Raw genomic sequence first — 15375 nt, forward strand, 5'->3', positions numbered from 1 at the left:
GTTTACAAAATGACATTAAAAACTATGGCAACCAAAACATCCTTTATACTCTCCTCTTCTCATCCATATGATTAGATAAATAAACCCAGTTTGAGTTTCTGCAAAAAGTGTCAGGTTTGGGCTCGAAATGTCAACTTACTATCATCAGTGTTCTTCCAATGCAAACGAGCTAACAGTACGCAAACAAAAAATGTATGCGAACAAAGTGTATATAGAAACCATTTAGAATGTTCCGGAATGCACAGGGTTAGGGCTTTTAAAACCAAAGATAAACACCAAGTTATAAACATTTCGTGGACCTTTTTCAATTCAGCGTGCTTAGACCAAACTTTCAAAAAATTTGTTCTAAAATACCCGACCGTTTTGAAAAATACTGCTAAGGAACCCTGATCATATCTAAACGTTCATCTACAAACAAACATTGATCATCAAACAGGTCCCTAAAGGCTTATAAAATATTTGATAGTTTGCCTTCATAATAATTAAAATTTCATCACTCTTTCATCACTAACATGTCTTGATTCATGCCTGACTAATAATTTGCACAACCCATTACCTCTTGCTTTGATGGTGTCTCCGATCTTTTGCTTGACTGCAGGCTCTGTGTATTTTGTGTAATAAACTGTAGTCATTTTGCTTGTTTTACCTTGTGTACAATTATCTCAGGCCTCAGGTACTTTCATTACGCCCTTTTTTGATGATTATTATCTTGTATTTTGATAAACTGAGTTGGCGGACACGACGAAAACAAGTTTGTTTAAAGTTTGGTTAGCTTGGAATCTAAACATTTTAAATACTGGATCACCCACATGTTTTAATTTCTAAATAATAATAATAATAAAAACCATTCTTATATAGCGCATATCACAGTGAGGTCCCTATGCGCTGTAAAAGGAAATCAACAATTATTGTACAAAGTAAACAGATATGTTTTTAACCGGGTTTTGAATTGTTCTGATGTCTCAGCCTGTTTAACAACCTCTGGAAGACTGTTCCATAACTGAACTGCTGAATATTGGAAAGAGCGGGAACCGTACGACTTGGTTTTGATAACTGGGGGGGGGTCAGAAGGGATTTATTTGAAGATCGCAGATTCCTGGTAGATATTGAACCAAGATAAACCAAGATAGTCCCACTGTTTCTCTCGCTTTCCTATTGGTGCTAATAGCAAAAATATGGATTTTTTTACAAACTTGTTTGTGCATTTAAAGATTTTCAATTTGTTTTGTTTCACAAATTTTGTTGTACATCAGCTGCTTTAGAAATCAGATGTTTCCCTGTGGACAGAGGGAGCCCCAAGTTCTTGACATCCGCTGGAAGTTTTAATCCTGTGAGTGTCACACATGAGGACTGCATCAAAGCTTGTGGCCTCCTTGTGGATGATATCAACCAAGCTGGATTAAAGGTAGTTTGCATTGGACAAACATTGTTTTCAACACATCAGGGGTCGATTTAACAAAGAGTTAAGACTAGTCTTCCCGAGTTAAAATGAGTTACTCGTCTTATCTTTATTTAATTTATTAAACATTCCTTGTCTTTTTTTAATAGTCTACCCCTATTTTTTATGGCCACTAAGCGTCTTGTTTCATTGAACCACTTGCCTCTGTGTTGCATTGCTCCCCAAACCTTTCATTGTGCTGTAACAAACTGTCTTGTCACCCTCAACAGTCTGGTCAATGCCTCTGCACCAACATCAGCTACACACTCACTGATCCTGTCTCCAACAACTGCGGTCAGCCATGTGGTGGAGACACGAATCAGGCCTGTGGCAACAGCACCCATATTGCTGTCCTGTCTACCCCCGGATCATGGGTGGACGTCCACATCACCGAACCCGCGCAACCGGTCATCTCTGGACAGGACATCAGCTTGGCGGTCACAGAGACCCTTGGTGATGATGTCCTGATAGCGTTTGATGTAGGGGATGGAAGCTTGCCCACTGAGTTTTCCTCAAGCGGCATGACTGATCACGTGTATTTGACCAGCGGGGAATTTGTTGTTGTGGTCACGACACAGACAAATGCAGTGGTGAATATGTTTTTAACTTTATTTTCTAAACCTTTATTTTGTTCTTTATTCTCTCCTCTGGCTTCTATTATTATCAGGCATGCAACTTCTCAGATCATAGCTGATTTCCTCCTGTTTGTTTAGTGTAATATGTAAAATAGGCAAAAGCACAAAGTTGTATGGTGCTAGACAGTTACCAGTATTCTTGCAATTACCAAGTTGTATATTATGTGGCAATTTTCATTATGATAAAAATTTCAATGACAGAACATGGTCATGAAGTCATGGTCATGAAAGCCCTTAATTGATAAAACAAAGTTAAGTAATACATACATGTAGCAAGTTAATAAGACCAGTCAAAAGGACCAATGGTATAAATAATAAACTAATTATTTTATTAGTTTTGTATTACTCCACTTTATAATGTAATTATTCTGAGATGCCATGACTTGATTAACTAATAGGTTAAAAACCACAAGCTAGATAGCCTAAAGAGTATAACTCAGTTGGTAAGAGTGTCTGCATATTAGTCAAGAGGTACATGTAGCATGTTCAAATCCTGATTTAATCAATTTTGGGAGCATGGGCTTGACAGCTAAAAGTTGTTTGCTCACCAGGGAGTTGAGAAAGATTAAGGCCTGATAAATAGGGTTAATAAGGTTATGTGTTTGGATATGTGTGCTATTTTTTGTTCAATTCAATAAACGTTTATTCCATACTCTTGTTGGAAAAAAAAACAATGATGAGAATTAAACAGTACATAGAAATTTAACAAATCTAAAGTGTATTAAATGCTATAATAAGAACCAAGAAAATGACAGAAACAACTACCCCGCTTAACGAGCTCCTTCATTTTTTTTATCAGCGAGGGACAATCACCATTGTACACCCTGACCAACAATTAAACCAGCTGTATTATTAGTATAACATCATGCTTGAGTGGTTTCATATAATATCACTTCCTGTATCTGTCATCTAGATCAATGGGTTTAGTGCTTTGCCAATTAACGTGGCCATGGAGATAACTGATGTTTGTCTTCGATGTCCAGTTGCCGTGGAGATTCTAGTACCGTTTGAGTGCAGTGTTGAGGTCTCACAGGGCTCGGATGTCAGTTTGACTCTGACCGTTGGAGATGAGGTCCAGCCGACGCAAACACTTGGAAGTAATGCAACATTTTAACTTTTTTGTCCGACTGTTCTTTCTTTCTATCTCCATTTGTTTTTTTGTTTTTTGTTGAAATAAACATGGTTTTATCTGTCACAATATCAGGCATGCCATATTTGTCTTACTTTAGGCTGTTTTCCATTTGTGACTAAATAGTCTGAAATGTTTATTAGAGCCTACAAAGTTTTTTTTCCCAAAAGACCTAATATCATGCATAAACATGGTTCAAAGTTATGAATCAAAATTTTTAAATATTTCAGTCAATTTAATAAAGGCGCCAAATTATTAAATTAAAATGGAATTGTACATGAATGGAGTAACTGTAATTTTAGGAACCCCAAAAAATATGGCAATAGCTGTTACATTTTTGTTGCCAGACTTATCCAAAGAAATTGAATTTGAATGATGACTAATGAACGGCAGAAAACTTTCAAATCAAACTTTCACACTGGGTCTTCTTGAAACACAATTTTGCACATTAACTGCTTACAGCCTTTCATTACATCCTTCTCCCATTCGCACTACACATAACGAAAATGTGTTTGAAAATAGAAATGCACTTGAGAAGCTATGACGTAACTACCGGACAATCTTGGTAGTCTAGTTGGTAAGACACTGCTCAAGAAATGCAAGGGTCGTGGGTTTGAATCCCACCTCAATATGCCTGTGATATTTTTTCACAGGACTCATGGTACTGAGGATACAGTGCTGACAAATACATTGGTGTGTGGGTAAAAACAAAAAGTTAATAGGTTTGACGTGTTTGTGACAACTTGGGGATCAGGTTGGCTCAATGGGTTCTTTTCCTGTATTTCATTTCTGTGGACCCTGGTTCAAATCCAACCCCAGAACTAGGCCTTGCGTGCGGATTTGGTTTTCAGTCCCTACCATTGTGTGGGTGTTCCTCCTACGTCTAAAGCTTAACACTTCTTCTCATTTCCTATGTTGCGTGTGTAATAAATAAATAAATAAAATAAATCAATTATAAGTATCAATCATTAAGTTTAATTTTTCCCCTGATAAGGTCCTCAATTCACCATGCTCGGAGTGATTGGCCAGAATGGTTCCGATGTTCAGGACCCTGTATCCACATGGTTGTTACCAGGGACCGAGTCTTTACAACAGAGTGCCAGACTACTTGCTGTGGAGGGGCTCATCACCCTGGTCGGTGATGGATCATTTACGTTGATGGTAATTTTAAAAACAATTTTTTAGGGTTTTACTACCATTCCCCTAATTTATTGTGACAAGGAACAAAAAATTTTACTCGACGAGGGGATTAATGAAGAAGGAATTTGACCCGCCCGCCGCTGTTGTCATTCGCATTTTAACAACTGGGCAATCGTAATTTTGAACCATGGGTGAGTGTCAAAGACCAGTATTCACACTTGGTGTATCCCAGCATGTATGTAACACCAACAACAACTGTGCCGCAGTCGGGCAGGACCATGCGCAGTTGGGCAGGCCCATTTGTCACCAACAACAACTGTGCAGCAGTTGGGCATAACCATGCACAGTTGGGTAGGCCCATTTGTAGTTGGGCAGGTCCATTTATAGTTGGGCATGCCCATTTGCACTTGGTTGGGCCCATTTGCAGTGTGTCATTACTATTTGCAGTTGGTCAGGCCTAACTGCAGTTGGTCAGGGCCAAATTATAAATAGGCCAATTCTACAATTAAATTGGGCCTCAAGCCCTTAACATAGTTGAAGAATAAGTTTGTACACACTCGATAAAACTTATACTCAAACATACACTATGATAACTATAATGGTATCTTGTTTTACACAGTTTTTAAGGATTAATTAAGAACAAATTAGTTCGAGTTCGCTTGATCACATCTTACATGACATATATTTAATGCAGTTTCATTCAAGGAGAAATCTGCATCATTTTTTGATTTGTTTGATTGGTTTTGTTGAAACGGGTATGAGTATTTTCTTTCTCCTCATTTTTTTCAGATTTTGAAACCAGTGTGCACTGGAGTAGGTGGAGAGTATTGTGCAACTGACAACATCTGCACAAGTGTCCCCTGTGATACTTGTTCGTCCACCTCACAGTTCTACTGCCTCGCTGAGAAAGTCTGCACAACCCCAAGCGAGGCGCAATCACGTCTCAATCCAAGACCTGACCGATTCAGCGAAGACCCGCAAAGACCAAGCTACGAGATTGTCAAATCCGTACCGATGACTGTGGCATCTCTGGGAGTGTTCCGATACATCTTCACAGACCCCGTTTGCGATTTATTCCCTGTGGGCATCGGCTACATCTTGGGTTTTAGCGTGACAGCAGGCGGGGCCCGGATTGGAACCGAGGTGGAGGAGTCGGGAATGACCAATGTGTCCAACATAGAGTATAAATCAACCTCTCTAGCTAGTCTTAATGTAGGCACCACCCTGCAGTTGTCATCGTTTGAACTGAACGCAACTCGGCATCTTCTTCGAGCTGTTGTTGTGTCCCCCCTGATAAGCCGTAGTCAGTTTAGCATCCAAGATGGCGGTGAATATGAGATATCAGCCTCCGTCAACCCATCTGGTGTAATGAACTCTACTAATGTGTCGGCTATTATTCCTATAAAAGGTAATGTAGGGGCCTTTCTCTAACCTCGGCTTGGGGTCGAGCGGTTGAGAGTATCTGAATGGTGTTTCTGATCAGCAGAGTGTGGGTTCGAATCCCCAGCCGTGACACTTGTGGCCTTAAGCAAGACACCTAACCATTGCTTCGTCCTTCGGATAGGACGTAAAGCCATTGGTCCCATGTGTTGTGTAACGCATGTAAAAGAATCCAGTGCGCTTATCGAAAAGAGAAGGGGTTCACCCCAGTGTTCCTGGCTGTGGCCGCTAAATGCGCCGTAGCACCTTGTAAACTCCTTATAAGGTGCTACATACTTGGGTCTCATAATTCATCACTTCAATAACATATCTTTCTGAAAGTTTGTATATACTCAGCGCCTTGAGTACCTTGTTTTAATAAAGACTTTGATATTATTATTATTTTTATTATTATTAATACTGTTCAAAACGTCAAGACAAAACCGGCTCTTTTCAAAGCCAACATTCACTCATAATGGTGATTATGGTTGTGCCCGCAAGTTTACTATTATATAGTTCCTTTTTATGACTGTTTCCTGATACTCAAAAGCAAACTTTTGGACTAACTTTTGTTGTTTTCCCTGCCAGGTCTATCGCATACTGACGTTAAGAATAGCAGCATACCTAACAGTGAGATTACTGCTACTATATGGGTGCAGAATGGTAGCCATATACACTACTACATCGACTGGGGTGATGGTACACAAAACGTTGTTTACCTCCTTGACACAAGTGAGTTTTGATTTGTTTGTGTACTGTTATTTTGGGGCAACAAAGAAAACTTACTAGAACTATCTAGTTGACATTCACCCAATTTTGTCAATATTTTGTTGAATGTTGAATGTACATGTATTTGCTTTAGTTTGAGTAAATATTTTCAGAAGACTGGTTTAGACTTCTGGACTTGTGTAGTTTGGATTAATATTTCAACCTAAAAACTCTCTTTGACATACAATTTTGCAATTGATCTCTGTTGACATATTTACTGACAATTTTTTCATCCGTTTTGACATGATTTTACAAAATGAATGCTATAAATACAGGGCTAACTAGGTCACCACAAGCTGGGGCCACCCATTTGCAGCAGCTTTGATGACAAATTTACAAAAAGATAGTGGTTCAGTTTTTGTACCCAAAATCATTTTTTTTTAATGCAACATTCATCTACCTACATGTAGGCCTACATCTTTAATATCTACATTGACTTGTCATTGAATAAAATCTCAATTCAAGTGCCAAATTATTCACTCAGAGAACAATAAGTGCATCTCAGTAAAAGTGGGTCGAATAATGTTTCTAATTGTTCTTTCAATGTTCACCTACAATGAGCACTGTACTTTTTTTTTAATCAGCCTATTGTCTAGAGACCAGAAGCTTATATTGATGTACTGTTCATGCATAACCTTGAAGCAGTATATTTGATATTTTATTGTACTCATTCTGGCTTAGCGGCTTTTTTTTTTAGTATCATAACGAACAAATATAATTACCCTGACACTAATAAGCGCATATGGCATAAAAGACACTTTGGCAATTTGTCTGTTTAATTCTTTGGAGTTGTATTGCCTCATTCATTATAGTACAGGCAGTCAACTGTGAAGGGAGATGGTTAATAAGCAACTACCTTGGGCTTGTTTACCAACTTAGAAACATGAGCTAATGAGCGTTTTCCCTTTTATACCACAAACAGTTATTGCAGTAGTTTCACCTTTGAAAGAGAGTGCAGTGACTACAGTAGTTAGTAAAAAATATGTTTTTTTGCAAACCCTGTGGAGACAATTCCTTTGTCCTTGATTTTTAGCATTCTCCCATAGACTTTTCCCAGTTTTCCCTGTCATAAAGTTGCATATAGTAGTGGCCTTGCTGCAAGTTTGATATCATACATATATGTACATAATCTGTTTACGGTAAAATTGAGCCCACCCATTTATTAATTCAACTTGATTCAAGCAAATCCTCATTTCATCGGGTCAATGCTTTATGGTCATTGATTGCAATCTCAATAATAATCAAAAGGTTCTTAAGTGGAAAATGGGTACTGTATAAGTTTGAACAAATAAAAGAAAATCCACATTTTGGATAATTGTTTCAGCCATTAATTACTTTGGAGAAAAAGTAATAAATCTTGATCAATAAACTCAATTAACCAGGAGCTCAACTTAACATGCAAAAGCAATTTTATGAAATCAATACAAACTAATGACCTTATAGTCCCGATGAGCCAATGATTTATTACTTTCTATTACATTATTTACTATTGATTTTCTTGTTTTATTTTATTAGCTCCGTTTAATGAGACTCACAACTACACTGTCGTTGGTATCTATGAGCTGAATATAACAGCTAGTAATCTCTTCAGCAATGAAACCGCTCTGAACACCATCATCATCCAGAATCCCATCATCAAGAGTCACTACGATATCACGACAAACAGCCCCCAAGCTGTAGACGGCAAGGGCACGCGTACGTAGTCTTTATAACAGTCATGTATTTTTAAAGGACAGTACTTACAGGCTCTGGAACACTATTGGTAATTACTCAGAATATTTGTTAGGGGAAAAAACCTACTTGGTAACAAGCATTGCTGTATAAAACATTGTGAGAAACGGCTCCCCTGGTCCAAGGGGTACAAAGTGAGGAAAGATGCCAACCCAATTGCCCATCTTCCTAGTCCTGCTGATAAAATTAGACCCATAAAGAACTGCTTATAATACGATAATGCAGCAGCCGATTTCACAAAATGCTGGGATCAATCCTAGCTGGAGTTCGGACGAGTAACCCATCCTAACTTAGTTCAATGCGTCCTATGTATTTTGATACGGAACTGAACTCATCCTAAGTCCTAAGATTAATCCTAAGTTAGGAAGATGTTGGTGAAATCGACGGCAGAACACTTATCATGGAAGAGGTAGGGGTTATAACCCTGGTGTTTTGTCATGTTTGTGTTTAATTTTACAGACAAATCTCTTTTCACTATCAGCTGGCCCTGTTCACCTTACAGTTTACCAATCCATCATTTTTGGTTCACATACACCTGTATCAAACACCCATAGGTTTTTCGGGCATGTGAGCTTCAGTGAATAAGTTCACTTACATGTATGATGCATCCTTGATTCCATTACTGGAAATATAATTTTACAAATGGATCTCTTTTTACCCTCAGGTGGCCCTGTTGTGGTTACCATACAATTGACTAATCCATCAAGAGAACCCGTTGCTACCTCTTCTGAGGCCACCTTCACATGCATCGAAGGGGAACCATGTCCTTCTGCAGACTTCGCTGACCTGTCCAGCCTTACTGTAGACAGAGAGTCTGAGACCCACATGCTTTATTTTACTGAGCAAGGTGTATACACCATTAACATCACAATCGCTAATCTGGTCAGCGAGGAGAGCTACATTGTTAAGGTAAATCTTAACGTCTGAACGTGGTTAAAATAAGTGCTAGTGTGGAATTGGTTTACCTGTATATCACTTGTCAACATTTTTAATTCAATAATACAGTTTTTTTTTTTTTTAGACCACCAACCAACCTTTTTTTACCAAAATATTCTTTGGGTTTTTACCCATACACAAATGTGTGTTTGAGCACCAAATACTTTTCCTGAGTGACCCTAGCAGAGTCTTTTTCGAAGGCTAAATGACAAACATTTGTTGTGTTGTCTTCGAGAAAGCTTCTAGGGTCAAAACCTCAGGTCTTTAAGTATTTTTTGCTTTACGTATTATGAGGACATAAATAAATCTTACATTGAATTGAATTGATTAAACAGATTGAGATATTTGAGACGCTAACTGAAGTCATTGCAAGGACCTATTACAAGCCTTCTTCATCGGCCTCATCTGTGCGAAGACCCGGCTATGGGAACTTGAACAACACCTTCCCGTTGGATCGACCAGTAATCTTTAAAATGAGCTACTCAACAGGTATAAATGGGAAATATCGGCAATAGATGATGAGAAAGTAGAGTTAGCTGTTGCACACTGCTTACCAACCAAAATGTCCTATGGTGTAACACATCGAAAACACCCTTGTTTCCAAGTTTTCTCAGGCTAGCGAGCTACAGTGATTTAGTTCACAATTGAGGCACCCTTGGTTTCACTACTAGAAACACTATTGTGATGTGATTCTTGTACCTAATTGAATTAATTTTGTTTCCTTCTGTTTTTTCTTCCAGGTTCCAGTGTGAATTACATCGTTGATTTTGGTGACGGTTTAGAGCTGGGAAAATACACACATGAATTGAAGGGGGAACCGTTCACATTTGAGCATCAATTTCCCAGGGTAAGTCACCTTAAAAATCTGATAAGTAATATCTGATTAGAGCATTTCTGGCAGAAAAACCCCCACATTTGTTTGATTAAAAATAAGGTGGTTCAGCACTATTATGGCTGTCTTTCTCTTTTGTCAATATCTTTGTTCGGGGTGCCAGTCAGAAGCCATACAACCATAAACTACCATGTAGCCAGGGATCACACCCAAGTTACGATACAACCTAGGAAGCGGCAGCCAGGGGATCACCATAAGTGGATGCAACTTTTTGTTTCAGATATCAAATGTTAAAAGCCACATGGGAAATTCTACATGGACAAATTTACTAGAGTGGGATATGAACCAACGACCTCCAGATTAACGTTCCCGCGCTCAACCAACTGTGCCATGTAGCCCTATGATAAGCTTGGGCGATATCGAATTATTTTAATCACGATATATCGCCGACAATATATCGCGATATTCGATATAATCGCGATTAATTAAATTTGACATCATCAGTCTTCAACTCCCAGTGAAAGTTGTAGAAGAGACAGTCATAGCATAAGAGAGGTGTTCTAATGACCTATTCTTCTGGTTTTACTCCAAACCTATGGGGTGCAAGATGTCTCAGCTAGGAAATACATCGCGATATTGCAATACTTAATCGATATCGCGATATATCGCGATATATCGATATTTCGATTAAAACCAAATCGATCCGATATCAAAATCGTTTTCAATTAAGTATCGCGATAATCGATAATATTGTGGTATCGCCCAAGCTTACCCTATGATGCCGTATTATGCTGATATTTGCTGATTTATTTTTAATGTGTTTCAATATGCAATAGAGAGGTTTTGCAAGCGTGCAGATACAGAAACAGATACAGATACGATAATCGTATTCGCTCACAGCAGCCACGTGTTGGATTTTTTGGGGCAAAATATAGGTGTGTTTCACTTGAGGGAGCCCGGATTCATCAAGAGTGTTTTTTCAACAAGCATAACCGATAGAGACCCTGTGTTTTATACACTGCATTTTCTCATCGTTTTGCTTGCAAATGACACAATTTTCTATCTATATCGAGCACAAAAACTTTGTCGTGTTGTACACAATCTGTTTTTGCATATATTTTTTGCATTGTCAGACTGGAAAATTTGATGTAGTCCTCACGTCCAGTAACCCAGTCACCCCACCCAAAGATCTGAGCTTCAAAGTCACGATCCTCCGGCCAATCAGAGGCATCCACATCCTTGACACAAAAGTTACGCGCATCAACGAAACCCGCAACCTTACCCTCACCATGGAGGACATCGGAACAGAGTCATGCCTCATTGTCAACTTCAACGACAACACGCCGAGTGTCGCGTACGGTGAGTGTGCCACTCATAATGGCACTATTCTTGGCAACCTTTCCTTCGAGATCCTCTTATCGCATAAGTACACCGAACAAGGGAACTTTGACGTCCTGGCGTATGGATGGAATACCCTCTCATCGGAGAGCGCCTCTATTCTGATCCCGGTCATGGAAGCCAAGAAGCATTGTGGTCTACCGACAACTTCAATACAGAGCCCTAGTCCTGGATGGTGGCTGCCCAAGGTCAGAACACGTAAAGATCGTCTCAGCTTCCTTGGAGTCACTAAGCTAGATTGCTGGTTCACAGACAACACCAAGTTGTGGACTTTACACAAAGTGGACCCACAGACCGGCATTATTGGGGAGAATGTAACAAGTAAATTGGAGCAGCATGGTGATACAGTGACACTGGTCATTAAAGGTAAGATACACAATTCAAAATATGCATTGTCGAAAAACTGTTTATGGCTTACTGGCTAAAGGCTTACTGGTTAAAGGCTTACTAACCATTGCATTTAGCCTCAAGAACAACTCTGCTCGAGTCCAAACATAAGGCCTTTATCAATCTTGTTAGGATTTATATTAAATGTAATAAACAATCATGGCCATTATAAAATTTTGTATTTAAATAATTGAGTAATATCATACCCATTTTATAGTTTTTAGAAAACACTGTGCCCTCAGAATTCCTCTTTCCTGAAAACTGTATCGTGCGATCTTTCCCTTTTGTTTTACAACAATTTTTCTCAACATATGCAAGTGTTTGGTTCAGATAAGTGCTTATTTCTGTAATCAAAATGGCACATGGGGGTGATGTGGGGGTCTTCAAAGAAAATTGTTTTTCAAGTTGACACTTTTTCTGGTGGAATGTTTCTCTTGTGGATTGTTACTTGTGTGAACTTTGTAATCATCAAGTAAAAAATCATCAAGAAGTAATCAATGGTTTGTCTGTGTCTGTTTCATTGTTTTGTTGTGTTGTGTCCTTAGATTTTTGTATTCCTGTATCAGTATTGCTAAGGCCGTGTCCGAAACGGCGACTTCGGCTACAGCTACGGCTAGATCGCGTGCGTCTGCTATTCTTCAACACTGGTAGACGCGCCGATCTAGACGTAGCTGTAGCCGAAGTCGTCGTTTCGGACACGGCCTTATATTTGAATATATCTTTTTAAATGTGTTTAAGGCATTCCGTTTATAAGCTTCGGCTTCTTGCGTAATGCCTCCACTTAGTAGTTTTCTTGTAACAATTGTTTTGTTTATTCTTAAGGTTAGTGGACACTATTAATAATTGTCAAAAACTAGCCTTCACAGTTGATGTATCTCAACATATGCATAAAATAACAAACATGTGAAAATTTGAGCTCAATCGGTCATCGAAGTTGCGAGAAAATAATGAAAGAAAAATAACCCTTGTCACACAAAGTTGTGTGCGTTTAGATGGTTGATTTCGAGACCTCAGGTTCTAAACTTGAGGTCTTGAAATCAAATTCGTGGAAAATTACTTCTTTCTCAAAAACTATGGCACTCACAATGTGTTATACCATCAACCTCTCCCCATTACTCGTCACCAAGAAAGGTTTTATGCCAATAATTATCTTGAGTAATTACCAACAGTGTCCACTGCCTTTAAGTGCTTATTCACGTGGAATAATGTTTCTGAAATGAAATGATAAGAAATAAATCGATAATTACTGATTGCAGAGTTTGATTTGGACGTGGACTTGTACCGCATTGGCTTTAAAGTCACCATGAACAAAACGTTGACAGAAAACATTGAGATTTCGGCGGTTGCGTATGACTACTTTGATATTCAACGATCAATGTTGATTGTCGCCCTCATTGACAGTGAGCTGACATCATTTGTCAAAGCGTGGGGTACCAGCTTAGACCTGATACCAGGGATAGTGTCAAGGGATCCAGATTTACCTCCTGGGGAAGAGCAGGTGAGATTATTACTCTTCTGCAAAGCAGCACCAAGGGGATCACCTTAAAGTTACTGCGGGTGATTTTACAAAGACTTAGGACTAGCCCTAACTTAGGACTAGTCCTAGGAGGTATCAAAATTGTAAGGCTAGTTCTTAAGTTAGGACGAGTAACTCGTCCTTACTGAAGATAAGACTAGTCTTAACTCTTTGAAAAATGTACCCCTAGATTTGTTTAGTAATTGTGAAAGACCAGTATTCTCACTTGGTGTATCACAACATACGTATAAAATAACAAACCTGTGAAAATTTTGACTCAATTGGTCACCGAAGTTTCAACAGAATAAAGAAAGCAAAAACACCATTGTTGCACGAACACCTCCAACTCTGTATATAATCCTTCTATTTCACTATGTACTCATCAGGCGTTTGATAACATCACCTATTTGTGTCGACGCAAAGGTGAACAGTGGCCATCAACAAAGGTTCCCATTGCCATTCCTCTGGAGAGAAATGAATCAACCAACATCAACAACACTGGCTGTTTTGGCACCGGTAAGATAAAAAAGGAAATGTGAAATTCAATTCGTTATGTAATCTTTTTCCCAATAAATAAAGTCCTCATAAATGAATGGGAAGTAGTTAAAAAAGCAGGACAGTGCTTTTCAGAATTGAGACGTCTCCCAAAAAAATCTTAATAGCAAGACAGATCTCTAAAGATCAAACTCTACTGCAAACCAAATATATATTGATACAGTACCTCACCATGCAATGCCTCAAATCCCATATAATAAAATATTATTGTATAAATTGTATAAATTCACTTCATTTGTTTGCCTGTATAGGGCCTGGAATCTTGGATCATTTTGATGATACTCTGAGCTGGAATACATCATTGTTGGATCTGAATGTTGTCTTTGAGATCATGGTTCTCATCATAAAAGACGTCAGAAGAGGCAACTTCTCCTTGTTTGTGGAGGTGGAAGTTGGAGACCCTCCTCAAGCAGCAATTAAGTAAAGGAAATGTTTCAAAGTTTCTCCCTCGGATATGATTTATTTTCATTATTTTGTTTGTAAAAGGTTTATTAAAACATCAAATAATAGACCACTTTGTTCAACCCAAAGTCAGGTTTAATATTTAAAATCACTATGCAACCAAAACGACTGAATTGAGGGATTTTAAGGGAACATACAAAAAAATATATTTCTGGTACTCGAATTTGAACGAAGTAATGAGCTTAATTTTTTATTGATGTCTTATTTTTTACCCAAACAAATATTTAGTAACCAGTCCTATTATTTGTCTTTAGATTATATTTGACGAGATGAAGTTGAAAATATTAAATTATATTTTAAAGGATTTGGGTACTTTTTCAAAATGTCAATAGATTTACATTAAACTTACAGGGTTTGAAGATAATGATAGTGGAAAGCTTCCCTTCAAATATTACTTACTGATGTGCTGTAGTTTTTGAGAAATGAGTAAAACAATGTCATGAAAATACGTTTGTAAACGCTTAAAATAATTTTGGTCTCATGATACCAAAATTATTTTCATGGCATTGTTTTACTCATTTCCCCAAAACTACAGCACCTCAGCACGTAATATTTTCAGGGAAACTTTCTACTTTCATTATCTCCAAACTGTGTAAGTTTAGTGTAAATCTGTGGACATTGTGCTTTTGTCCTACAAGATCATCAACATTGGCGTTTGCAGTATAAGAATGAAAGAATTTTTATCATTTGAGTGCACGGCTTCTTAAAAGACAAGGCATTGTAGACACCCTTGCACACTACCTACACTCAAGCCGTCTTACATGTACCTTTTGTGTGTTGTGCCTAATTCAGAATTGGTGATGGTACTATCTTTGCCCCGGGCGACGGAGTACAAATCATCAACCCTACCAGTAGTGTCCGACTGAGTGCTTCTTGCAGAGAGTTCTGCGATGGAATTGTGTACACCTGGGAAATGCATGGGATTAATTCAGCAGGAATCGATGTGAAAGTGCCTGGATGGGAGACACTAACATCAGGTGGGTTTTGTTGCTTTTGTTTCTTATTTTAGGATTGTTCATCCATTTCTCT

At 38.4% G+C, this 15375-nt stretch overlaps 1 protein-coding gene across 1 annotated transcript in view; it reads left to right on the forward strand.

The window, feature by feature from the left end:
* Window positions 1-15375, forward strand: part of LOC139943733 (uncharacterized) — a 50426-nt gene that overhangs the window by 9810 nt on the left and 25241 nt on the right. Inside the window, exons 3-17 of the mRNA XM_071940491.1 lie at window positions 1254-1405; window positions 1669-2028; window positions 2987-3170; window positions 4197-4363; window positions 5132-5750; window positions 6350-6493; window positions 8045-8224; window positions 8925-9169; window positions 9532-9685; window positions 9937-10043; window positions 11162-11792; window positions 13070-13311; window positions 13716-13845; window positions 14136-14304; window positions 15139-15323. Of these exons, the coding sequence (XP_071796592.1) occupies window positions 1254-1405; window positions 1669-2028; window positions 2987-3170; window positions 4197-4363; window positions 5132-5750; window positions 6350-6493; window positions 8045-8224; window positions 8925-9169; window positions 9532-9685; window positions 9937-10043; window positions 11162-11792; window positions 13070-13311; window positions 13716-13845; window positions 14136-14304; window positions 15139-15323 (3669 nt within the window). The remainder of the gene's footprint in view (window positions 1-1253; window positions 1406-1668; window positions 2029-2986; window positions 3171-4196; window positions 4364-5131; window positions 5751-6349; window positions 6494-8044; window positions 8225-8924; window positions 9170-9531; window positions 9686-9936; window positions 10044-11161; window positions 11793-13069; window positions 13312-13715; window positions 13846-14135; window positions 14305-15138; window positions 15324-15375) is intronic.

Source organism: Asterias amurensis, chromosome 11 (genome assembly GCF_032118995.1).
Source record: "Asterias amurensis chromosome 11, ASM3211899v1".
NCBI lineage: Eukaryota > Metazoa > Echinodermata > Asteroidea > Forcipulatida > Asteriidae > Asterias > Asterias amurensis.